At 51.2% G+C, this 26952-nt stretch overlaps 2 protein-coding genes across 2 annotated transcripts; both read right to left on the bottom strand.

Moving 5' to 3' along the window:
- Positions 1 to 557: 557 nt before the first annotated feature.
- Positions 558 to 4649, bottom strand: SOST (sclerostin). The gene is made up of 2 exons (XM_055334278.1): positions 4412 to 4649; positions 558 to 1660 (listed from the first exon to the last, which is right to left on the bottom strand). The coding sequence occupies exons 1-2, from the start codon at positions 4629 to 4631 to the stop codon at positions 1239 to 1241; spliced, it is 642 nt and encodes a 213-aa protein (XP_055190253.1). The 5' UTR covers positions 4632 to 4649; the 3' UTR covers positions 558 to 1238.
- A 9133-nt stretch (positions 4650 to 13782) lies between these two features.
- DUSP3 (dual specificity phosphatase 3) lies at positions 13783 to 26077 on the bottom strand. Its single transcript, XM_055333301.1, has 3 exons — positions 25897 to 26077; positions 23134 to 23360; positions 13783 to 17473 (listed from the first exon to the last, which is right to left on the bottom strand). Exons 1-3 carry the CDS (start codon positions 26019 to 26021, stop codon positions 17268 to 17270), a joined length of 558 nt encoding a protein of 185 aa, XP_055189276.1. The 5' UTR covers positions 26022 to 26077; the 3' UTR covers positions 13783 to 17267.
- Positions 26078 to 26952: the final 875 nt, after the last annotated feature.

Genomic DNA, 26952 nt, shown 5'->3' with positions numbered 1-26952 from the left:
TTTTCTCAGCATATGTACAGCACTTGTCATTTTCCCCCAAGTAATATGATTTTAATGTAAGATATGCCATCACAGGTAACAGCACTAAGAAGCGAGTTTCTAGACAGAATTGTGTCTGTGAGTGGAAGGCAGGCGGAGGTGCCTCCAAATGGATCTGCTTGTCTTTGAATGGGTGGTGGCTGCTCCCTTGGGCCTGCAAGCCCAGTGTCCTGGGGTTTAGAGCTTCTCTGCAGAGGTGACTTTAAAAAGTGGCCATGGTGGGGGGTGCTGTTCTTTAGGAACAGGGGGGTGATTTCTGTCCCCACCCATACTTCTCTCCCCACCACCCCCAGCCTTGGGACCTTCTCCTTTGCCTCAATTGGTGGGATTGTTTGTGCATCCTCTGAGATGGAGGGGTGGAGGTAGGCAAGCATCTGGGGAGGCCAGGCTGGAAAGAAACACAGTTTCTTCCGGGAGTTTGTCAGCCATAAAGAAGACTCCCCCCCCCCCCCACACACACACACCCCACTCTTGTTTTTCACCTTTGCCTGTCAGATCAGAGGATTACAACTCTGAATTCTGGATGTGACCATGGCAGTAATTCAATCCAACCTCTCCTTTGCCCATTCAAAAGGCACCCAAGGCCTTGGAATCACATGACATTAGATTCCTCGAGATACAAATCGCAGCCCCACCTCCATTTTCCAAAGAAGAAAACCGAGGACAGAATCTGGACAGAAAAGAGCGTGGTCTAAGGTCTTCCAGCAGGTCAGTGGCAGAGTCCGGACTAGGAGCCCTATCTATGAACCCCAGTCCTGTGTTCTCGGCACAACGAGGCGCTAACGGCTCTATGAGGGGCAGAGGAGTGGAGGAGGAATCTTAGCGAACTTTCTTAACCAGTCCCCGGACTCTCCTCATTCCCCACCGCTCCCTTAGAACCCCCGGACGGTGGAATGCTTGCTTTTCTGCCTCCTCTGAAAAGGGACCAGCAAAGGTGGGCGGCCCCGGTGGGCGGGGCCGCGTGGCTCAGTGTGTGTGACTCTCGGGGCCCTCCCCTGCCCTGCGGGACCCCCTCCGGACGCGGGGGACTGGGGGGGCTCTGCTGGCACCCGGGATCCGCAGCCCGGAAGGTCTCGGCGCCCCTGCCCTGGGTTGCAGGCATTTACAATGAGATACAAACAATCAGACCGCGCGCAGAGGGCAGAAACCGGGGCGCCAGGGCCGGGGCGCGGGTTGGGGAGCGCGGCGGCGGGCGGCCTCTAGTAGGCGTTCTCCAGCTCGGCCTGGTTGGCTTTGGCGCCCCGGGCGCGGGGCCGCGGCTTTCGGCCCTTCTGCGGCCGCGCGGCCTCGGGCCCGAAGTCCTTGAGCTCGGACTGGTTGTGGAAGCGGGTGAGTCGCTTGCACTTGCACGAGGCCACCAGGCGCACTTTGCGCGCGCGCGGCGCCGCGCCCCCGGGACACAGCAGCTGCACCCGCTGCGCGCGGTAGCGGTCGGGGATGCAGCGGAAGTCGGGCCCGCTCGGGCGCCACCACTTGCCGCGGCCGATGGCGTTGGGCAGCAGGCGCGCGGGGCCGCACTGGCCGGAGCACACCAGCTCGGTGACCGGCTTGGCGCTGCGGCACGGCCCGTCCGTCACGTAGCGGGTGAAGTGCAGCTCGCGGCAGCTGTACTCGGATGCGTCTGCGGAGAGAGGGCGCGTGAGACCGGCCCGGCTCCCTCCACGCCACCAGCGCACTGCCCGACACCCCCCCCCCCCGCCCCGCTCCGTCCCCCTCCACCCCCCTTCACCCTGGGCCTTTTCCAAACCTGCCTCCAGATGCGTTTGCCCCTGGGGCTGCTGGAAAGACCTCGGGGCCACCCTTTCCCCCTAAAAGTTTGAACCCAAGCGTCTGTTGCGGTTCCAATACCAACTCCATGGCTGTGTGATCTTGGGCAGAGCACTTCTCTGGGCTTCCCATCCTTGAAATGGTTTGTCCTAAGGACAAGGCAGGGGACGCTGTGGGCACATAGTAAGACTGGGGGTATTGGCAGTTGTTGCGTGTTCTGCTTCTTCTTCTTCTTCTTCTCCAAGGGGGCCTTTTTCTCCAGATAGAAGTCACATCTGTGTCACAGAGTGCCTGGTCTAGGCAGACTCGGTACTAGCCACACCCTTTGCATGGCCTTGGCTTCTCCTAAATTCTTTTTCCAGCCACTTGGGAGGGATGGCCAGGGGATAAAGGAGTAGGGGTTAATTGAAGGTAATAAATCAGGGCAGAAGCTGCAGAGGAGAGAGATGCAAGGGGAGGTGGGGAGGAGTCGTTAGACTTGAAAAGAGCCAAAGGCTGCTTGTCCAGCCCCCTCATCATCACTGAGGACAAGGAGGCCTAGAGAGGGAAAAGCACTAGCCCAAAAGGCAGAGCTGAGTGTCCTCACGCCACTCTCTTGGGGCCCCAGCACCTCTTAGTTCCCATAAGGGTGGAAAGGTGCCTGAGCACCCTTGTGGGAGGCTGGGCTGTGAGTGGGGGGCAAAGTGCTGCCTTTACTACAATGACTTCCCTACCGGAGGGCACGGAGCTCTGTCTGAAAACCTACAGGCTCAGCTGCCACAAACACTTATTAAGCACCTGCTGTGTACCAGGGATGCTGCTGGGCACATCTCTTGTTTTGTGCCATTTTAATGGATCTCTAATGGTGACACAGGCTTGCTCCTGGGTTGGGGGTAGATTGGATTCTGAGAACCTGGCTTGGTTCCCTGAAGACACCTTGATCAACTATCCTGCTGTGCGTTTAGACAGGTGGGGGCTTTTTTAAACAGCTGGTCCTCATGTGAGCACCTGTCTATCCCCCAAGAGTTTCATGGGGACAATTCTCATGTGACACAAAGGGATGAGAAATAGTCCTGGGACCAAGAGCAGAGAAGGCCAGGCCTCCATTCCCCAGCCAATGGGGAACAAGCGTCACAGGGGAGATGTGGGTTTGCCTTCCTTCAGTGGCTGACCTTCTGGTTTCTGGGCTGGGCTGGCATCCTCACCCCTGCTCCCAGGCTGCAGGGGCAGGGTGTGGGGGCGGCCTGTTTGCCCAGGGAAGGAGGCTTTTTAGGCTTTCCAAGAATAGTGCCCCTAGGTGAGGCACTTCCTCTGCAGAGGGTGACTTTGTTTTGAGCTTACAGCTAGCTTCCTTGGGGCCCGTGGCCTCTTATGGGAGCCTGGGAGGTGGACATTTTATACTTGGATCCCACACAGCCTATGAAGCAGTCACCTGAGCTCATTCGATCTTGCCCTGGGAGGAGCAGTGTGGTGGTGTGCTCCTGCCCCTCCATTTTTGATGACTTGAGGCCCCAGGCATCCTGGGGCTGCCCCCTTTCCAGAGCCCCACATTCCCAGCTGGTTAGGGAGCAGGAAGGGATGGGGCGAGAGGGCCTGGGCAGTGGACTCCTCTCCCACCCGGACGATGACTGGAGGGCAGTGAGGCCCTCACTCTGAAGTGTCATTCCGGCCCCCGCCCCCAGCCATTCCTGCCAGCTGCAGAGCCAGCTGTGCACACCCGCCCCCTAGGCTTCTCTGTGCAGACCTGACCAGGAACCCGGATGTGCCCTCCAGTAGGGCCATTGCCTTGCCACCAGGGTCAGCCTCCCTCCCTAGTAATAATGAGGCAAGGCTGGGTCTGGGGTGGGGACCTGGGAACAGATGGTGCCACCTGTATCCACTCCCTGCATAAAGGCTCCTACCCTGCCTCCAGGGCCCAGACGCAAGCTTCTACCCAGGCCAGAGGCCAAAACTGTGCCTAATACCTTCCATTCTCTCAAGTGCCAGCTCACTGTGCAGAGCAAGTGCGGCAGCAGGTGTGTCCTTTTCCCACCGCTTTGAGGGGATCTGCTCTGGCTCTCGGTCCCAGCACCCCCAACACAATCCCCCTACCCAGGGCTGTCTTGGAATGGGATCAAACCAGGGTCAAATCTTCTACTCACTACCCCATTACTTAGTGTCTGGAGATTTGGTTTCTTCACTTTCCAACTGGGAGTTCACATCATGGGGCTCCCATGTGCTGGATCCCTGGCGTATGGTTCAGGTACAGCCTGCATAGAGTGTCTACACCCAGCAGGTGCTCACAGGGGTGGGCCTCCCTTGCCTTGTCTCTTCTCCAGTGGAGCCAGCTGCCACATCGGACTCCTGGGTTCTCAGGAGGGGATTCTTTGAAACTGTCTCCTTTCTGAGGCTCAGAGACTATCCCAGAGTTATAGTCTCCCCGCCTTGGCCTCCTTCCTGCCCCAGCCTCCCGCTGCCAGCCTCATGCCCCCTCACTGGAATGCCAAGGCCATCTTGGCATGCCACCCTCCCCCCAACTCCCTCCATTAGTGCTGGCAGCTGCCAGTGGTCTACCCCAGGCTTCAAAACCTCCCAGAGAGAACCCTCCCAAGCCCCTCATGCTAAAAATGCTCTCCTCTATCCGTACCTTTGGTCTCAAAGGGATGGTGAGGGGGCCGCCCTCCGTTCTCCGCCCGGTTCATGGTCTTGTTGTTCTCCAGCTCTGGCGGAGGCTCGGGGTACTCGCCCAGCTCGGGGATGATTTCTGTGGCATCGTTCTTGAAGGCCTGCCACCCCTGGCCCTCCACTGCACGGAAGGCTGCATGCACCAGCAAGCAGACGAGACACAGAGCAAGAGAGAGCTGCATGGTGCCAGCCAGAGGAGGGCACCCAGCCTTCCAGCAGCACAGGCTCCGGTCCCCAGCCTGGGACCCGTTTGCCTTTTTAAAGCCCCCTCCGCCTGATGCCAACCAATGAGGACAGGCTGGGGCAGGGCTGGTCCCATGTTTCTCTCAGCCCAGGGGGAGGGAACGGGGTGTGCTCATGGCAAGCCCTCCCCGAAGACTTCTCAGGCACAGCAAACTCCCAAATTGCTGCTGGTGCTCCCAGGTGACCTAGAGGGAGGGGGAGTGTGTGTGTGAGGCAAGCCTGCCCTCCAGCACCTCCCACGTGCAGGCGGCTGTGGTTTTTAGATATCAAAATGAGCTCCAGCTCGTAATCTTTACCTCCTTGGGCCCCTTGGGCTTTCTCAAAAACAAACTTCGGACCAGCTTCACAAAGAAAACGAGAGCTCTGAGCCCACAGGGCTGAGCCCAGCCAAGTCCCTTTCTCAGGCCAAGTTCATTTGTTACCCCACCGATAAATGGCCCAAGGGGTATATCTTTGGCCCCCACAGACCCAGGCAGAAGAAGAAGGATGCTTTTTAAGAAATCGCATTGGTCCCAATTCCATGAGGTTAAGCATCGATTATCCTGACACGAAAGCCCCTGTTGGCACCCTCTGGAAGGCAAGAGAGAAAACTGGAGGGCACACAGGGAGGGCGTCTGCTTGGGCGAGGAGGTGAGGATTCTGGTTACAAGGCTAGGATGAGCAAGTCAACGACCATTGGCGATGGAGTCCAAGGAGGAAATCCTGGGGCTCCTGTGCTTGGTGACAGGTACTTCTTGGCCAAGACACAGCTGCTGCTTGCAAATTAATGTGCCAAAGGCAGTCATTTTCCTGGCCAGGCTGTGGCTAGGAATGGAGAGCGCAAAATCCCTTTTCTTAGCAAAAGCCAAGACCAGCATTTTTAGTGCTGACATCTTTTCCTTCTTCTCCATTTTTTTTTTTTTGTCTCCCAGCCCATTATATTTTTCAGCTTTGAATCCTATATGGAAAACCTTACTTACGCATGCAAACCTTATGCATGCTATGGGGTGCATTCCATGAAGGCATCCCAGGTCCAGCTAGCCACAAAGAAACCAAAAAGAATCTGCCTTAACCCCGGAGCAGAACGAGGGGCCTGAGGGAGGGGTAGAGGCATCAAGGAGAAACGTTCACACCTGAGGTGCAGGAAAAGAAAGGAGAGCAAGCGGAAGCTTTCACTGCAGATGACGGAGGAGACCCACCCAGCTCCTGGCCCCAAAGGAGGCTGGGAAGAGGGCTGCAGCCCAGGTCCCCTTGGTATTTTCACTGGGCAATGAATCAGCACGCCCCCACCTGCAGAGCCTCTAGGAGGCCTCTGCCACCTGCCTTGACTTGTAAGCGGCCGTGTCCATCTGCAGCCGTCTGTCCCTCCTATCCACCATCCATCACTCCACACATGAATGCAGCTGCTCTGACAGTTTTACAAGCCAGACAGAAGCCCCTGCAGGAAGGGCCCTCTCTGATACCTGTTTCCTAAGTCAGTTTCCTTCGGGGCAGACGAAAACAGCTGTGGCCATTGTTGGAGGTGATCTATCTCTCCCAACAGAGCCCCTGGGTGTTGTGAGAAGCTGGCCCTCTGCGCCCCCTCCCCCAGTCCCTGACCCTCCAGCCTCCTTTTCCCCTTGCTCTGGAATGTAGGCCGTTAACCCGATCGTGGCCGGACAATTGCCTTCTCGCCCTGGATTTGGGAGAAGGCAGTTCCGAGGCTCCATCCCTGGAGCTGGCGCGATGGGCGCTGGAGCCCCACCTGCCGTTGGGAGCTGCAGACCCATCCGTCGGAACCGGAGCCCGTGGGGGCCCATCCTCGGAGCACTGCTGCCACCTGCTGGAGACAGAAGGAAGAGCCAGCGGCTGCAGGATGGCGAGCGGTTTTCTTTCATTTCATTGTCTTATTTGAAACTGAAGTCGTGTTAAAAGAAAAAAAGAGAAGAATCCAGTGGATTTGAGCCTCTGAAGGGTGTCCATCCTTTTGAATTATTCTTTGCCAAGATAGAGCCGCGCTCTTCACAGAATGGCTCACGGAGAACATGCTATGATGCCATCCGCTTTTTCATTTCATGCTAATCCAGCTTTATATTTACTCACTTCAGGAGTTTGACTTTGTTCATAGTTAAACCCCCAGGGTTTTAGCTGACTTCTGTTGTGAGTACTTTACGTTATTTCCAATGCTCCCCTATCCTCAGTAAGGATGTTATGAACTGCGTTGTACGAAGTCATTTTGTAAACTTTTTGAGATCATTGTAAATTCACATGTACTTGTGAGGAACAAAACAGGGAAAATGCCATGTACCGTTTACCCAGTTTCTCTCAATGGTGACCGCTTGCAAAACTACAGTACAATAGAACCAGGATATTGACATCGATACAATCCACCAATCTGATTCAGATCTCCCCGATTTTACTCGCATTCATGTGCACATGCATAAGCTTGTGTGTTTCAGTCTATGTAGTTTTATCCCATGTGTAAGTTCCAGTATCCATCACAGTCAAGAAAAAGAACAGCCCTGTGACCACGAAGATCCCTTTTGTTGCCTTTTGAAAGTGGCACCTACCTTCTTCCCATGCCCTTCCTCTTCACCCCTAACCCGTGTCGTGCCACTAATCTATCCTCCATTTCCATATTAGTGTCATTTCAAAAGTGTTCTATGGAATCAAATAGGGGCGCCTGGGTGGCGCAGTTGGTTAAAGAAATCTCTCTTAATTGTGGCTCAGGTCATGATCTGAGAGTCCTGGGATTGGGCCCCACATTGGGCTCCCTGCTCAGCGGGGCACCTGTTTCTCCTCCCTTTGCCCCTCCCCCAGCTCTCTCATGCTCTCTCTCTCTCTCTCTCTCAAATAAGATCTTTTTAAAAATAGGGGGATCCCTGGGTGGTGCAGCGGTTTGGCGCCTGCCTTTGGCCCAGGGCGCCATCCTGGAGAACCGGGATCGAATCCCACATCGGGCTCCCGGTGCATGGAGCCTGCTTCTCCCTCTGCCTGTGTCTCTGCCTCTCTCTCTCTCTCTGTGACTATCATAAATAAATAAAAATTAAAAAAAAATTTAAAAAAAGATCTTTTTAAAAATAAAATAAAATAACTGGAATCAAATAGTATGTAACCTTTAGGACTGGCTTTTTTCTCTCCACATGATTCCCTGGAGATTCATCCTGGTTGTTGCATGTATCAACAATGTGTTCCTTTTTACTGCTGCATAATATTCCACAAAATAATTTTTAAAAGAAAACACCTTTAGGGTTATTTCCAGAAGCAAACACTGGGTCTGAGAGGGCGAACATTTGGCTGAGTGTTGCAGGGTTGTTCTCCAGAAAGCTCGTCCAGCTCCCCACTCCCACCAGTGATGTACAAGTAGACATATGCATAAATCGGCTAGGGCTACTGGAGCAAAATACCTCAAACCGGGTAGCTCAAACAACAGAAATGCATTTTCTCAGAGTTCTGGAGGCTGGAACCAGGAGATCAGAGTGTTGGCAAGATTGGTTCCTTGTGAGGACTTTTTTTTTTATTATTATTGGAGTTCAACTTGCCAACATATACCATAACACCCAGTGCTCATCCCGCCAAGTGGCCCCCTCAGTGCCCATCACCCAGTCACCCTAACCCCTCACCTACCTCCCCTTCCACTACCCGTTGTTCATTTCCCAGAGTTAGGAGTCTCTCATATTTTGTCACCCTCACTGATTTTTCCCACTCATTTTCTCTCATTTCCCTTTATTCCCTTTCACTAATTTTTATATTCCCCAAATGAATGAGACCATATAATGTTTGTCCTTCTCCGATTGACTTACTTCACTCAGCATAATACCCTCCAGGTCCATCCACGTCGAAGCAAATGGTGGGTATTTGTCGTTTCTAATGGCTGAGTAACCTTGTGAGGACTTGTGAGGAGAGTCTTGTTTCATGCCTCTGCCCTGGCTTCTGGTGCCTTTACTGGCAATCTTCGGCATTCCTTAACTAGAAAAGCTTCACCCCAGTCTCTGCCTTCATCCTCACATGGTGTTCACCTGTGTGCTTGTCTATGTTCCAATTCCCCTTTTTTAAGGACATCAGTCATATTAAATTAAGGCCCACCCTAATGACCTCCTCTTATCTAATTACATTGGCAACAGCCCTACTTCCAAATAAGGTCATGTTCCAATGTACTTACTAGGGGTTAGGATTTAAGATACGAATTTTGGAGGGGCACAATTTGGCCCAGAATAGCGTGCATCTCCACAAGGTTGCCAACACTGGGTTTGGGCTAAATATTTTTAAATTGCATTTAATAATTTAACAGCTGTATCTAAATTTCTAGCAAGGCTGTTTTTCTATACGCTGGTTTTCATTTCTACCACGCTGCCTGTTCATACGTCCACTTGACAAACATTTAATGAAGCAAGACCTCCTGCCAGGAGCTGTGAACTCATACGTGCTCCCCTCCAGGAGCTCCTGTACAGAGGAAGAAAATAGTTCTTCAGCAAAGAAAGTGGTTAGTGCCACTGAGGAAAGGTTCAAATGCAACTTTTTTTTTTTTTAAGGGACAAAGTGTTACAAGCCTTCAGAAGGGGAGAACAGTCTCTTCTGCCTGGGGTGGATCTTGGGATCATCACAGGAAGATGTGGCATTTGGACCACACTTTGAAAGACAGGCCAAATTTGGAAAGGAAGTTATGCTCCTTTGAATCCTCAGGAGTATAGAATCTATAGAAGCCCCAAAGGCATCTCTCTTCTTGGTTCTCAAGCCACCAGGCTATAATTCATGGGAACTGAGGGTTTTCCATATTGGCTGCACTTCTACCCAGGCTTTGCTCCCACAGGTCAGTGGGGGAAATGGAGTATCTGGATTTGGGAGGGTGATCTGATTATAGGCAGTTGTCTGCAGTGAGGGACACCCAAATCAGCCTGCCTTTATTCACAGTTGAGAGCTTGTTCCCTGGAGAGCATAGGGTCTTGACACAGGTGGAAAGTGGACCTCTCCTACCTGTTCATTCAGCAGCTTCTCAGGGACAAAGAAGGGAGGAGTCCCAAAGAGCCTTGTCACTCACCCCATCCTGCTTAGATGGGCTAACACTTTCCCCAGCGCTAACAGGATGGAACTTCCATGTCCTTTCTGGTAACCAGGCCCTTTGAGGGGGGTTCAACTCATCCCAGACCCTCCCCAACTGCCTCTGCCTGGAGGGCCCATCTGCAAACCCTAAAGAAAAAAATGTTCGTGACACTCGTTAAAAACTCGGTAAAGGGATCCCTGGGTGGCGCAGCGGTTTGGCACACGCCTTTGGCCCAGGGCATGATCCTGGAGACCCGGGATCGATTCCCACGTCGGGCTCCCGGTGCGTGGAGCCTGCTTCTCCCTCTGCCTATGTCTCTGCCTCTCTCTCTGTGTGTGTGTGACTATCGTAGATAAAAAAAAAAAAAAAAAAAAAAAAACTCGGTAAAGATGACTCTGCTCAAGGGGGGGATTCTGGGAATAGGGGTAGGAACCTCTGCACTGGGTCTTGCAGTGGCCAAGAGAGACTGGGTTCAGCTCTGAACGCAATAGGAGCGGGGTGAGGTCAGTGCATGGAAAGTTACTAAGAGGAAACAGGAAAGGTAAGGGAGGATTCTGGCTAAACCAACCTAACCAGCCTGATTGCTGCTGAAAGCAGCCCGGGTGATGGCCCGGCTTGCGGGACGGTGGGGGTGAAGAACCCGATTAGATATTGGGGATGATGGTATGTGGAGGTTTTGGGGATGATGGGATGTGGAGGTTGGGGGGATTCTGACTAAAATGGGACAATAGGAAGACAAACATGGGAGTCCAAAAGTCGGGGCCTAATTGAAAAAGAGAGAATGAGTAAAGTGTGGTCCAAGAGAAGCTCTGTCCCCCATGTGTTTGGAGACTGACTTCCCTCCTCCAAGCCCAACTGCACCTGCCTTCTGCTTCCCATTCTCTCTCTTTTTTTTTTAACACACACACACACACACACACACACACACACACACACACATATATATATATATTTTATGATAGTCACACAGAGAGAGAGAGAGAGAGAGAGAGAGGCAGACACAGGCAGAGGGAGAAGCAGGCTCCATGCACCAGGAGCCCGATGCGGGACTCGATCCCGGGTCTCCAGGATCGCGCCCTGGGCCAAAGGCAGGCGCTAAACCGCTGCGCCACCCAGGGGTCCCAACACATATATTTTTTAATTGGAGTTCGATTTGCCAATAAATAGCCCATTGTCCTCTTGAATTCCTTTTCTGCCCTTTCTGCCTCTCAGGGCATCTGTCCCAGTGCTCCAGACACTGGGTAAATCCACCAGAAGGCCATCTAATTCCTGGGCTTTCACACTAGCTTTCTCAGAACCCCACATTTCCACAGGGATGTCTTATGGTTTTAAAAATATGTACATTTCGGAGCGACTGGGTGGTTCAGTCAGTTAAGCATCCAACTCTTGATTTCAGGTCAGGTCATGATCTCAGGGTCATGGGATTGAGCCCTGTGTTAGGCTCTGCGCTCAGTGTGGAGTCTGCTTGAGATTCTCACTCCCTCTGCCCCTCCCCCTGCTCACACACGTGAGCGTGCTCTCTCCCTTTCCAACTCTCTAAAATAAATAAAATCTTTAACAAATAAAAAAATGTACACCTCAGTTATTTAAAAATATAATAAAGGGAAAAAAGGTAAACAAACCATAGGACTCTTAGCAATAGAGAACAAACAGGATTGATGGAGGGATGTGAATGGGGTAGGGTCTAGACAGGTGATGGGTACAAAGGAGGGCACTTGTGATGAGCACTGGGTGTTGTATGTAAGAGTTGAATCCCTGAATTTTACTCCAGAAACTAATATTGCACTGTATGGTAACTAAGTAAAATTTAAATAAAAATATAAAAACACACACATTGCTTAAGTGTGGTGTGTATATGCTTTTAATGAACTGGAGACCACCCATTCATTGTGTTGCCTCTAGGTTAAGTCATTTTATTTTTTTTTAACATTTTATTTATTTATTCATGAGAGACACACAGAGAGAGGCAGAGATGTAGGCAGAGGGAGAAGCAGGCTCCTTGTGGGGAGCCGGATGTGGAACTCAATCCCAGGACCCCGGATCACCACCTGTGCCAAAGGCAGCTGCTCAACCACTGAGCCACCCAGGCACCCTAGGATAACTCATTTTAGTGTAGACTTCCAAAACTGAATCTCTGTGCATTTGAACTTCTTGTAAGTGGGTCATCAATTCAGAAGGCCATAGCTCATAGATTGTCTTTCAAAAACATAGGCTTGGGCATGCCACCCCTATAAAATTATCCTTTTTTAAAGTAATCTCTACACCCAGTGTGCGGCTCAGACTCATGACCCAGAGATCAAGAGTTGTTCACTCTGATTTGAGCCAGCCAGGCAGCTCCTACTCCCACCCCCCTAAAATTATACAAGCAAGCGCAGATCAATCCTCCTTAGCTTTGAATATTGGGATGTGCTTGATACTGTGCCACAGTAACAGACAACAGAAATTAACAGGATACAAAGCAGATAAACTGCAACTGTTATTCATAAGTCTTATTTCAACATTGTGTTCTTTATTAAAGCAGCCTGGACCTTTAAAATTAGAGTATACAGAAATCAGTACACCATACACAATGGAATGATAGGTAGCTAGTTAAACGAATGGTGCTGTAAGAAACAAATGTTTATTAAACAAAAAAGCAAAGTGCAGAACATTTTCCATGGATATCTCTATACACACACATATATTTATGTGTACTTACATATTCATGTAATTTTTCTTGAAGGATATACCTGTTAATAGTGGCTTCCTCTGAAAAGAGGGATTAAAAGTCTGGGGTAGGAGACTTACCTTTTGTGATAAGCTTTTCATATTGTTTGAATATATATATATAATTAATTTAATTAAGAAGGTAAATATATATTTATATATTTACCTTCTTTTACCTTCTTAATTAAAAGGCTTTTAAAATTACATTTAAAAACACTTTTACCGGGATCCCTGGGTGGCGCAGCGGTTTGGCGCCTGCCTTTGGCCCAGGGCGCGATCCTGGAGACCCGGGATCGAATCCCACGTCAGGTTCCCGGTGCATGGAGCCTGCTTCTCCCTCTGCCTGTGTCTCTGCCTCTCTCTCTCTCTCTCTGTATGACTATCGTTAATAAAAAAATTAAAAAATAAAAATAAAAACACTTTTACCAGTTTCACATGTTAGTGTTCTGCCTCAAAATTCTATGCAAGTATATAAAGATTATATTGCCAAAGAGGTTTGACAAATAATGAGTTAGACTAGTTGCCTCTGCTATGGGGAACTGGAGAAGAGGGTTTATTTTCTTTTGTTTTAAAGATTTTATTTAGGGGCGCCTGGGTGGCTCAGATGGCTCAGCATTTGCCTTTGTTTCTGGTCATGATCTCAGGGTCCAGGGATTGAACCCCATGTCGGGCTCCCTGCTCAGGAGAGTCTGCTTCTCCCTCTCCCTCTGGGATCCCAATGTGGGACTTGATCCCAGGGCCTGGAGGTCATAACCTGAACTGAAGGCAGATGCTTAAGGCAGACATTTAATGGACTGAGCCACCCAGGTGCCCAAGAAAGAGGTTTTTTTGTTTGTTTGTTTTTTCTGCCAGGGAGAAAAGGGACCGAACTCTGAGTTTTTTTATTCAGAGAAAAAAAAACAATGCTTATTATAAGGGAGATAAATGCTAATAATAATGGAGTTTAACACATCTGAGGGCAGGGCTAGGTTTGGGGGCTGCCCGTTTGCAGGATCATTCAAACTCAAAATGCAACCTAATCATCTTCATGTGAGGCCACCATGAGACTATCATCCCCAGTATCTCCTTTCTTAGGAACATAAATCTACTTCCCTCAACAGGATGGGGCTCTCTATTCAAGAATATTCCAGTCAATTATCCCTCAAAAAAGCTGCAATTTTTTTTTTAGAAATTAAATAAATAAAAAGATTATTCTTGTCATGGGGAATTTCTGGTACTGGCAAGATGTTTAATCAACATCTACCGTGTAAATATAATCATCATGGAACTGAGAACGTGTTCGGGAGGGCTAATTTTTAGATGACGCTATTTTTAAAAGTTAGAAAAAAGCAAACATAAGAGCATAAAAGAAAATCAGCTGTGTCAAGAAGGACAAAAAAGGCCACTTCTATGTAATGTAAGACATTTATTTTGGTTACAGTTAGTGTTTTAACACTGATTTGTGATACAATAGACATTAAACTTACTTTCCTTTAAAACCAAATTAATACCTTCCGCTTTTCTATTCAGAAAACTCAATGCTTTCACAATCAAATTGCCCTGAAAGCTGACAGGAGATAAGTTAAGCTTTCAACCACTCTGCGCTCTCAAATGGAGAGGGGCTCTATTTCCAAGCAGGATAAAATTTTGACTTGGTGAGACCAGTACTGTTGGCTCTTCAGCGGGTCCTGACACCGGTCTTATGACAAAATCTCCCAAGAGGAAAGCTCCTATCTTCCTATTTTAAGATCAGTGCTTATTTTGATTAAAACATTAGCATCTTAACATTAACTTGTGACACAAAAGGCACCAACATTCCCTTTCAAACCATCACCACGGGTGGAACACAGTGCCACCTGCTGGTCATCATATTACATACCCTATGATTTCCAGGTGGTGGTAAATTCCAGGTGGGGATTCTCCAGAGAACCCTACAGAGCCAAAGGGACCTTAGAGGTCTTCTAGAGGAGTCCCCTTGTTTGACACATGGTGATCTCTGCTCTCCAGATCACTCAGAGTGGCAGGGAAACAGACCAGCCTGTGGAAAGTGTACTGCTTTAGATTTGAGAAGAAAACCATTTGGTGCTCTAATTTCATCTAAGTGGGGGTCTGCTAGTCAAAGAAAGGGATCAGGTCAGGGGAGAGGGTAAGGGCACCCTGAGTTCCTATTCCATCACCTCCCAGGGGGTAGAAAGCTGTCCAGAGACAGCTTCCACTCACAGCTGGGCATGTGCTGGCTCTTACAATAGAATTTTATTTTACTCAAAAATTAGGAGCTAAATCTCATGAAGTAAATATAGGGTTTTTGGGACCAAAGACTACCAAGAAATCCCAAGTTATCAGCATAAAAGTAGTCCCAAAGTAAAGGCAGTAATTCTCCCAAGCGCCTTTCCTCCCTCTTGCCCCCACAAAAAGGACTTCAAGAGGTCCTGGTTAACTAGTCTAAGTTGCTGTGGCAGCTATCCTGGGGGGTGACCACTGCCTAAGTGTGGGAGGGGGAGCCCTAGCCCTAGCCCTAGGGCTCTTCCAGGAGTAGAACAGAAAGCTCCAACTTAGGGATGTTTCCTGGAGGAAGAGCCACATGTTCTAACTGAATCGGAGACCCACACTTTCACTTCCTTTTGTCTGTGTCACCTTCCTACTCACCACAGCCTGGATGGTTGTACTCCATCCACAAAGCTATCTGGCTTTTGTGCACATGGGCTGGGTCAAGGGCATGTGCAGTGCACCTGGACACTCCCAGGGGCCTCCTTTCTTGAGGAGAGTAGTATGGGACAAGGACTTCAACTTCAGGGAGCAGCAAACTTGGAGCTGGGACAGCCCAGGCACCATGCCTTCAACCAGTTGGAACCGTAGTTTCTTTTTCTTAAAAGGTAACAATACATGAATAAGCTCTACCAACTTGATAGGGTTACTGAAAGGATCAAGTGAGTGTGAGTGGGACAGTTCTCTGGGAACTGTGAAGTGAGGTACACAGGTCAGAGGATGGCCATTTCATTGAGGGGGGTGTACGTGGGCAGTCCGGTATCTGGAAGAGACGACAGATCCTAGTTTGCTCGGGGTGGCTGTAGTCACAGAGGCAGGGGAATGTCCAGGCTGTGCACTGCTGGCCCTGCGGCAAGAGAGGCTATTACACCTCGGAGGGAGGCCCTGCGGCACCCTGCTTCTCCCTGTCTAGCCGGAAGCCCCTGGTCAACTTCTGAAAAAGGCACAATCCCCACCTCAACAGGTTAATACTGCCTGAATTTAAATTTAAAAGTGAATTTTATATACTTAACAGAAGTCCTTGGCTTTTCGCTTCTGGTAAGATCCCTTTTGCATATCCTTGCAAGTGATCCTACCACGAATTCGGGTTTATGGGAGCTTGATACACCCACCAGAACACCACCCTGCAAATATCTGGTGCTCAAAAGAAGTGTTTTATTCTGGAAACTTTTTTTAGACCTCTGCGTGCTAAGAGCTGGGGGTATGGCTGAGGACTACCTCTCCGTCAGGGAACCTGAAGATGATAGGAATGCATCACTTTCCATGGTGACAATCATCTAAAGTCCTAATATGACTGGGTTTGAATCAAAACTCCTACTTTCTGACAAATGTGCGTGCACGTGTGAGCGTTGAGTGCTAGTGCATTCTGACATCATCCTTTAAAAGTCCTAAAAAGGGTTGTTCCGGTTTCTTTGCTCTGCCACCAGCCAAGTCTCCATTCGGATGCTCCACCGTGTTTCATTTCTGCCTGGCTGAGACATTTTTGCTCCCAGGGCTCCCAGATCTTTCCTGGCACAGCAGAGCCAAAAGCACTACCTCTAAGTGGGCGGGGTGAGAGCCTGCTCCTCCATCCTCTGGCTGTGCTTCTGAGACACACACCCCCCTACACACCCACACACCCACAATGGAATTGGCTAACTCCCTCCTTCTGTCCTTGAAATAGCAACGGAGACAAAAAGCAGTTAGCACGAGTGGCTTGAGCTCACCAATGCTATAATTCAGGACAAAACCTTTGCAATTCTTCAAATGGTGGGGTTTTTAAATAGGCTGGAACTTCAACACCCTGTTTTCTAAAAAAATAAAATAAAATAAAATAAAACCACGCCTGAGGCATCGCTCTTCTGAGAGCAGTCCAGGGGAAATATTCCAAAGCAGCGAATTCTGAACGCAAGCCTTCCATAGGTTCACATTTTAACAAACCTATGGACTTACAGGAGTCCTCCAGGGGAATGTCTGCCCACCTGACGGCCTCTTTGTTTGGGTCTCTTTAATCCTACTGAAATACTTAAGATGCAGTCTCTTCATGGGAATTTCCACCCACTAACAACTGCTGGCCGGGGGACCAGCTTCAGACCTCACAATGCGCCTCTGCCTATGAGCAAAGTGTGGGCAGCTGGGAGGAGCCGGGGGAGACAGGCATGGAGGGGAGAGAGGGGCCTGCGTTTGCATAGTTCCCTTACAGGGCTCGAGGTGCTGAGGTCCCCACTCAGGAGGGGACCCCAGGGTGGGGCGTAGGGAGCCAGAGAGGGAGGCAGGGGGGCCACGGACATCAGGAGGGGCCCCACTGGGCATCTCGAGCCTTATCCTTCCACAGACCTCCTGCCTTGGGTCATCCAGGAGGAGCATGTATGTCACAGGCCTTCCCCCTCCGTGCCCCCACCTCAGGGAGAAGACATCAGAAACTGTAAGCCCGGGACACACCGGAGAGCAAAATGCCTTCCTTAGCAAGCTTCTTTATACGCTCCCCAGGGGGGAAGTGGCCCAGGGCTGTGTTGGGACAGACTTGTGGGCAAGTGCCTGGTGATGCTGGGAGCAGGGTACACTGTGTTTCCTAAACATGGCGGCTTGGGACACCTCGACCAGGGCCTCCCCTGTCTGCCGCTAGAGAAGAGGCAGCGGGAGTGCCCTAGAGTTTCAATTTCCCCTCCTTGACTAGTTTGTCATTGAGCTGGCATAGCTGGGCCAGGAAACCATCGTTGGGGCCGATCTCACGGTTCTGCCTCACGATGCTCAGGGCAGACTTGACATCCATCTTCTGACGCATCATGAGGTACGCGATAACTAGGGTTGGGGAGCGGCTGTAACCTTCCCGGCAGTGGACAAGGACCCGGCCTGAAAGAGACAGGGACGAGGGAGCGTGAGCTGGGGCCATCCCAACACAGCCCGACTCGAGTCAGAACTCTTCCGGGGGAAGCGCAAATGAAAAGTACAAGAGGCCATTGTGGACCCGCCCGGATGGAGAAGACGGAAAACACAAAGCATCAGCGAGGATGTGGAGCAGCAGGACTTCTATCTGTGGCTGTGCAGGGGGCAGTGTACGTGAGCACGTGGCTCTGTCGAACCACAGGGCAGTACGTACTCAGGTTGACACATGCAACCCCCAGGGCCCAGCAGGGAGGTGCACGTATGTCCACCAAAGGCACGCACCAGAATATTCATAGGACAGCACTGTTCCTAGTGGCCCCAGCTGGCAGCTCCCAGAGGCCCTTCAACGGCAGGACCGATAAACAGTGTACGACTTACACTGAGAACACGGATGAGACACACACATAGGACATTTGTGAGTCCATGGAATAGGAGGGCAAGCAGAACTGCTCTGCGCTAACAGAAGTCTGGGTGGTAGTAACAGTGAGATGGGGAGGGAACACACTAGGGGTTTCTAGAGTCATGGGGGGGGGAAGATCTATTTCTTGACCTGAGGGCAGATATGAGTGTGTGCAACACACTGATCTGCACACTTGTGATACCAGCATTTCTCCATGTGAATTTTATATTTCAATCAAAAGCAAAACATACAGTGGCTCGGTCCATTAAGCATCTGTCTTCAGCTCAGGTCATGATCCTGGGGTCCTGGGATCAAGCCTGGCGTCAGGCTCCCTGCTCAGTGGGGAGTCTGCTTCTCCCTCTGCTCCTCCCCTGCCTCTATCAAATAATTAAATAAAGTAAAAAAAAAAAAAAAAAGGAAACAGAAATAATCCAAATGTTCACCAATAGGTGAACACACAAACTGGGACACATCCATACACTGGAAGGTTCGTCAGCATTAAACAGGAATGAGCTATGGACACATGTAGTGACCAAGATGGAACTCACAGCAATGACACCGGCAGAGGCCAGGCCAAGAAAGCACACCCACTGTGTAATTCCATTTACACAAAAGTCCACAAAATGTACACTCGTGTCTGGTGACAGAAAACAGAGCGGCAGTTGCTTAGAAATGGGAGGCAGAAGGAGCGGAAGGGAGAGGCCACAGAGACGCCTGGGGCGAGACGGGTGTGCTCACACTCTCGTTTGTGGTCCTGGTTTCACAGGTATACACAGAAGTCAAAATGTCAAACTGCAGGCTTTAAATGTGTGATGTTTAAGTGAGTTGAATGTCAATTATAACTCAACAAAGTGGTTTAAAAAGTAAAAGGAACGTGCATGTCAAATACAAACAGGAGGATAAAAATATCAAAACATGTAAATACAAACACCTGCTCACGGCTCCCCAAATGGCCCGCGAGGCCCTACAAAATCTGCACCACCACCCCCCACCCCGCCCCTACACTGTCTCCTCTCTCCCTCCATCCCTCCACCAGCCAGCTGGCTTCTCAGCTTGCAAACCTCTCTCCCCAGGTGTTTGCTCTCCCACCCAGCCTCTCTAAAGCCTCAAACCCACTCCCAGCCCTTCTCCTCTCTCATCCCTGACTCCCTGCTTTCGCCCCCCCACCCCCAACCCCACCCCCCGGGCCAGAAATCTTCACTTGTTTGCTGTCAGCTTCCCCTGAGATGGAAAAGCTCCACAAGGCAGAATTGTCTGTTTTGCTCCCTGCTGCATCCCCAGCATTTGGTGAAAGAGAGCATCAACAAGTCCCAGCACATTTCATTTCCACCAGGGGTCCCCAAGAGCCCCAAGCCTCGGCTTCTCTCTGCCACCACCCACTCAGGCCACAGAGTATTAGGTTCAGGTCCTCATCACCCTCACCTCCGCCCTCTTCACATCTCCAAACTGAGCTCTTGATCTACCCTCATCACCACCAATTCACCCTCTACCTAGCAGCACGAAGGGGCTTTCTATATTCAAATAAAACCTATCACCATTTGCAGGGCTTCTTGTCTCCAAGGTGTGGCTTACAAGGCCAAGTACCCTCGGCCTTGATACGTTCCCATGCTTTTCCCTACCCCTGTGCCTTTCCACAAGTCATTTCCTCTATAGGAAACAAAGTCTCTCTCGGCCACCTGGCAAATTCCTGTCATCCCTTAAAACCCCAGTTCAAATATTTCCTTTTTCAGCATAGGGATTTAGAACCAAAATCTTTGGGGCATCTGGGTGGCTCAGTCGGTTAAGCCTCTGACTCTTGATTTTGGTTCATGTTATGGTCTGAGAGTCCTGAGATGGAGCCCTGTACCAAGCCTCCCCTTTCCCCCTCCCCCTCCCTCACTCATGTGCACATGTGCACACACTCTCTCTCTCAAATAAATAAATAATATATAAATATAATATATATATATATATATATATATTTTTTTTTTTTTTGAGAAAGAGAGAGAGACCATGCAGAAGCCGGAGAAGGGTGTTGGTTAGGAGGTGGGGTGGGGAGTGGTAGCAGAGGCAGAGGGAGAGGGAAAGCAGACTCCCTGCTGAGTGCAGAGACTGAGGCAGGGTTCGATTTCCCAAACCTAAGATTATGACCTGAGCCAAAACCAAGAGTGGAATGCTCAACTGACTAAGCCATGCAGGTGCCCCAGAAAATAAATCTTAAAAGAAAAAAAAAAATCTTTGAAGTCCTATGAATGTGGGTTTAAATTTTAACTTAATGGTTCTAATGGTTCCATTTGTCAACCTGGCCTGTCTATGATGCTCAGCTGCTTGGTCAAACACTAGTCTACAAGGTATTTTGTGAATGTAATTAACACCGACTATCAGTTGACTTTTAGTAAAGGAGATCACCCTTGATAATGTGTTCAGGCCTCATCCAATCAGTCAAAGATCTTAAGAGCAAAATGTGAGGTTCACTGGAGAAAGAGAAATTCTGCCTCAAGGCTGTAATCAAGAAGCCCTGCCCGAGTTTCCAGCCTACCACTCTACCCCACAGATTTCAGATTTGCCAGATCCTACAATTGTATAAGACAATTCCTTAAAATATCTGTTTATTCTATTGGTTCTCTTTTCCTTCCTGGCCAATTTACTGGTTATGAACCCTAAGACCCACCTAACCCACTTATGCCTCGATTCATCATCTGTGTTAATAGTATCCATTGCACAGTGTTGTTAGGGGATTGAAGGAAACTTCACATAAAGCCCTTAGGCTAATGCTTGGCATATGTAAGTGCTCAATAAATAACTCCTAGCCAGCATCAGAAGTCCTCTGGTGGTGCCCAGTATCTTCTACTATAGCAGGTCTGGCTCTGTGGCACTGTTGGCCATGCACAGATCTACCCTCCTCTGCTAGACTGTGTGTGCCTTAAGGGCAAGGACAGTGTGGTATTGATTTTAGTTTACCCTACAACCGCTAGTATGCACCTGGTGCTCAATAAATATTTGCTGACTAGCCAAGTAGATGATTATCCACCAATGCCTAAATACTGCCATTATCCTGGAGGAAATCTGCTAGCCCAAAGTCTCTTGTGTTCCCATCACCCTGCCCCCAAAACATGACTCTTTCCCCGTGCCTTCCGAACAGGAAGGGGGAGCCCTCCACTTTCCTGCCCATTCCCTCTCTAGCCAGTATACTGAAAGTATGCAAAGTGGGGCTTTCCCTGCCTCACCACCTGGAACATATTTAGCAGCCCAGGGCTCACAGAGTCAATGGGGAAGAGGAAGGTTTGACTCCCATCCTTCCAGGGCCCACTCAGATGCCATGTCCTCCATAAAAGTGTCCCTTGACCTTCCTGGCTGGAAGTGACTGCTTTCTCCTCTGAGCACTCCTGGCTGTTTCCCCTTCTCCAAAGTGATGGGCATCTGGCTCTCCTGAGCCCCGCACACTGCAGGAGGCCAGTGTGTTTCTGTTGACTCGCTTGGCCAGTCAATCCTAGAAGCATACACACTTGGCATTAGAGCCCACGGAATTCATTTTTGTCACTCACTCAGTAATTATTTGCAGCATGTCTGCTATGTGCCCAATGCTGCATCAGGTGCTGGGGAGACAGAAGGGGACACAGTGGAACCAACTGAGGGCAGGCTTCATGGAAGAGAGAACACTATGCCCAGGGTTAAAGCACAAGGTGGAATTTGCCAGGGGACAAGATAGGGAGAGACAGAGAGAACTTTCCAGACTGACAACTCAGCCCATGCTGCCTCCTGCTGAGGCAGAGGTCACAAAAAGCCAAGGTATGTTCCCAGTTGTATGGAGAGAGGAAACAAAGTCAGGAAGCTCTAAGTTCCTTAAGCGGATGACCAACCCACATACAAGAAGAGCAAAATCCATCCCCTTAACTGGGCCCCTCGTTCCCATCAACACAGGAACCCAATATAGCCAGAATGGAGGGGGTGACACACGCAAGATCATGAAGGACTACAAGGGGCCTGACAGTAAAGTCTGCAGATTCCCCGGGCAATAAAACTTCCCTCCTGAGCCCCAGATATGCGATAACCAGCATCTAGTACACACTGTTCACTGGAAATCATTCCAGGGGGAGGCTGTTGGGCACAAGAAGCAGAGACAGGTTAGAATCAGGGGATCAAGGCTGATCATACCTTCATGGGGCTCACTTCCCCTGAGAAGGCCGTGGTGAGGGAGGAAGAGGCCAGGGGAGGCAGCTTGAAGGTAAAGGCAGGTGCTGAGAGAAACAAGCTAAAAGGGAAAAGGGCAAGTGGCCCAGCCTGCTCAACTGACGTTTGCCCTCTGCCTTCTAGGGTTTCCCCCAGGGAGGTCCTGCCTCCCTGCCTGCCAGCAACTCAACAGTTCTGCTCAGTCTTAGATTTGGGTGCTGCAGGAAGCATTTAGAAAGTGGCTGGAAGATGTGGCCTGTGGGCCACAGCTTGCTAAGCACCAGCCTAAGCCAGTCATGGCTGCCCTGTTTCCCTGGCCAGGCATTCATGTAAGCCAATTCAGCCAGTGAGATGTGAGGGGAACCCCACTGAAGGGTTTCTGAGCACCCTTCTACTTGCTCTTTATTTTTATTTATTTATTTGAGAGAGAAACCGAGCACGAGCCAGGCAGAGGAACAGAGAAGAGGGAGATGCAGACTCCCCACTGAGCAGAGAGCTCCATATAGGGCTCAATCCCAGGAACCTGAGATCATGACCTGAGCTGATGGCAGACCCTCAACTGACTGAGCCACCCAGGCACCCTTTTACTTGCTCATTAAAAAAAGGGAAGAAACACAAGGAAGAGATGGCTGCCTGGTCTTTTGCTATGCTTTGTTCTGCTAGGATGTGGTGACTAGGTCTACCACCGCCATCTTGGGACCATGAGGGGAGAACCCTGAGGGTGGCACGCAAGAGAGAAGGGAAGCACCTCTTCCTGACGTCGCCACCAAGCTGCTGAATCAACCAGCCCCAGAGCTCCCTCACCTCAGGACTTCTTATCATGGAAGATAAAATCATTATTACTGAAGCTATTTGAACTGCGGGCATGGCGGGGAGTGGCTGGAAAGGAACTCTCAGGCAAAGTCCACTCAAACCCAAGGACCCCGGGGCTGCCATGGTGAGAAAAATTTATACATCTTGTGTAACATGTGGCCACTTGATAGGTTTTCCAAGAGGAAGCCAGTTGTGGGCCTGTTTTCTAGAAAAAAAATCCAGTCAGAGCTGCCTTGCACTGTTTCCTGGGCCACATGTGCCTTACCATTCTTTTGAGCCAGGGCCTGGTCGATGAAGTCTGCAGCCCTTTCAAAGTAGGCGCTGAGGTTGAACTCCTGCGTGTCATTGGCCTTGATGCCCAGGTAGGTAATGCCGGAGTCCTTGTAGAAGTTGGCATTGGTGTTGACGTGCATGAAGGACCTGCCCTCAGCAGCATTCAGAACATGGGTGATGCCTAGTTTCTGCAGCTTGGGGATGTCTTGAGCCACAGACCTGGACAGGAGACAGGAGCAGGGGGATGATTACCTGACCACCTGGCAGCCCCAGAGGGAGGAAGATGGAGAAGATTCTAAGTCTCCTGGCAAAGCGAGGAAGCCTCCACGCTTGGCCCCTGCCAGCTTCCCCTCATCTCGTGACCCACCTCCCTTACTCCAGCCATATCTAATTACCAGCAGCTTCCCCAAATAGCTGGGGTGGTTTCAGCCCCATGCTGTTCCCTCTCTCTGGAATGCCCTTCTCGAGCTTCTCCATGGTCACACACCCTCTCATTTTCCATCAATATGCCCTGATCGCCCCCTCCATTCCATCTGGCATCATGTTCCCTATACTGTGGTGGTGGTACAGCCTACTGGCTCAAAACGGGCTCTAGAGTCAGACTGCCTGGGTCTGAGTCGAACCCTGAGACTTGCCAGCCAGGTAACCTTAAGCAAGCCACTTAACCTTTTGGTGACTCAGTTTCCCTATCTGTCAAATGAGGTTGACAACAATACCTACCCCCTGGGCAGAAGGATTAAATGATCTAGCCTATAGACAGAGCTTGACACCGTAGTCAGTGCTCTTCTAATGCCTGATTGTGATTATTTGTTCTGATGGGTAGGCTGTGAACTTTTGAGGGAGTAACCAGGTCTGTCTGCCCAGCACTTGCTATTGCACCTGGCTATAGGTGCTGAATGACTATGGGGTGAATCAGTGAGAAAGAATGAAATCAACACATCTTAGGCAGCCTCCTTCCTTGGACTATAAAGTGTGGCGGCCCCTCCAGTCCCCCAGAGGGGCCCTTTCCACCACAGACCACTAGCCACATTTCTGAAGCTCCCCTGGGTGAGTAAGCACTTGGGGACCAAGTGGCGCCAACAGAACTCTGGGGGTTATAAAACATTTGATCTGAATAGTCAAAGGGCTCCTTTATTTCATCTCCCAACAACATCCCAATTCAGACAACAGTTTATACTTTACAAAATGCCTTCTCCGACATGATCTTGTTTGCCTGTCACAGCAGCCTGCAAGGAAGCCAGGCCTGGGCTTAAGCTTCCAGGACAGTGGAAGGACAGTGCTGGGGCTCACATGGGATGCTTAGGGGCAGAGCAAGGAGAAGACCTGCCACCAGCCCTGCTCGGTCTTCCCCTCACTCTGCCTGCAGATCCTGAGATCTAGAAAATGAGGCTCATACAGACTCCTCTCCAGGCCCTATGAGCCCTGATTTGGTTCAGGGGCTCCCTATGTGCAGGAGTACCCCCACACCCCTGGCCAAGTCAAAGCCAGATTCACTAATTGGGCTGGGGATGTGTTTCTCTACAGTGGCCACCGGCACTTTCCACTCTGGCTATCACCAGACATCCACCGCCTTGGTTTCCACTTGGGAAGTAGGGGCAGCTGAATGTGCCAAACTGCCCCAGACAGCAGGTTCTCCAAGGCACCAAGGCCACTTGCTGCTGGGGTGGCTGGACAGAGCACTATCCTCTGAACTTTGCAATTACGGAGCACTTCGGCTAAGGCCCTGGGACTGTTTCAGCTGTTCCTGCTCATGACACTGCACGTGGTTGTTAAACAGCGGTTGATTAAAAAAACAAATAACTCTGAAGGTGAATTTTCATTCACCTCCCTTCTCTACTTCTAATTCAGCGTTCAACAAATTTACCGTTACCACTACTATCACTATGAATGTGCACTGTAAATGCCGAACACACAGTAGGTGCTCAATATGGTGAATGAATGGGTGGAATGGATGAGACAGTCCCCACGAAGGCAGGGCCTGCCTTAGGACCCCTTCTTGCCCGGCGATGACCCTCATTTTTGTGGCAGCCCTTAGCAGGGTAAGCAGCAGGTCCTAGCACAGGACAGGGGATACAGACATGAACAAGGCATTGTCTCTGTCCTCACAGTCACTCAACCACCCTGGGCCACCATTTCCTCCTGGGTAAAAGGGGAGAAGGGAGTTAGTTCTGGGTTTCTAACGCAGACCCTGGCCCATGGAACTTAGGGCGTTGGTAAATCAAACCCTATCTGAAAGGCAGAGGAGGGAGCAAGGAAACCCCAGCCCAGCTCTCCGGATCCCTCATTGGGAGTATTTCCATTCCTTGATCTGGCCTGCCCAGCCGGGAAAGTTCCACGCCCGATCTGTGACGTCAGCCAGTTGCCATGGCAGCGAAGGCAGACATTCCGCGGTGACCTCACTGCAGAACCAGGCAGATGTCACATGACGCGCGGGCTGGAGACCGGCCGGGTGACAGAGGGCCACCTGTTAAGTGATCCCGGTAGCCCGACCCCGCCCAAGGCCAAGCCCCTAGCGGCTGGCGGCTTCGGGCCGGACGCCCGGGAATCCGGGCCCCCCGCGAGGGGGAGGACGCGCGGGGCCGGGGCGGGGTCTAGCCCCTCCGCCCCAGTGCGCGGGGGCGGGCGGCGACTCCAGCCCCTGCCCGGCCCCCGCGGGGCTCCCGGAGGGCGGCCACGCCCCGCCCCCCCCCCCCCAGCGCCCGCAACGCCCCGACCCCGGCTTTCGGGTGGGCGGGGCGCCCCAGCGGCGACTCACGCGTTGCCCACGTAGATCCTGGGGGTGACCTCGTTGCAAGGCTGGCTCGGCAGGCTGTAGCAGCCGCTGCCGTCCGACAGCAGGTCGTTGAGGTCCTGCACCGAGAGCTCGAACGGGCCCGACATGGCGGCGGCCGGGCCCTGCACGCCGGGGCAGCAGCCTGCGAGGGGAGAGCCGCCGGGTCAGCTGGGCGGGGGCTCCGAGCGGGGACCGCCCCGTCCCGCCCCGGAGGCGGGCCCGCGGGGCGCGGGAAAAGGCGGGGCGCGGACCGGCCGCGCGCTCTGCTCCCGGCGGGAAGGCGCGTCGCCGCCGCGGGCCGCGCGGGCGCTCGGGGGCCCCGGGCCTGTCCCCGCCCCGCGAGTTTCGGGGGATCCTCGGAACCCCCCACGCTGGGGCCTTTTCTGCATCATTACAAACGGGAAAGTGCAGTAACATTGGACTAAACGCAGGGCGCGATCAACGTTCCCACTGACCGGGGCGCACACACAGGGGTCGCCTAGCTCTTCCAGGATTACCGGGACACCCGGATCCCGCCTAGGAGCCCTGACTCTTGCCTGCTGGGGACCAGCGGCACTGACATCACCGGGGTGCTTGTCAGAAATGCGAAACCTCCGCCCCAGCCCTGCCCAACGAGAATGTGCATTTTACAGCCCCCGCCCCCGCGATCCTTACAAAGGTTAACGTTTGAGAAGCCCAACTCTGAGGTACATTTCTTCCAGTATTTACTGAGAGCCAGCATCGTGCTTCAAAGCTTGGGCTCTGTGCAGCCAGCGTGGCAATGACCCTGGAGAATTACTTAACCTCTCTGAGGCGGCTGGGGGAGAAAAAATGAGAACACTAGTACCTAACTCCTAGGGTTGTTTGAAAGATTTAATGTGACACTCAAGGAGAGCGCCCAGCACTGTACAGTGAGGACTCAGTTGGTGCCCTCCCTCTACATCAGCCAATGTGATGAGCACCCACTAGGTGCTACTACGCCTGTACTAGGGTGGAGCGGAATCAGGTTCCTTTGCAGCCCTTCCAGGAGCAACTAACTGCCAGCCCACCATGAGCCAC

The sequence above is a fragment of the Nyctereutes procyonoides genome, unplaced genomic scaffold, assembly GCF_905146905.1.
Source record: "Nyctereutes procyonoides isolate TBG_1078 unplaced genomic scaffold, NYPRO_anot_genome, whole genome shotgun sequence".
NCBI classification, from domain to species: Eukaryota; Metazoa; Chordata; class Mammalia; order Carnivora; family Canidae; genus Nyctereutes; species Nyctereutes procyonoides.
This window is presented reverse-complemented; position numbering and strand designations above follow the sequence as displayed.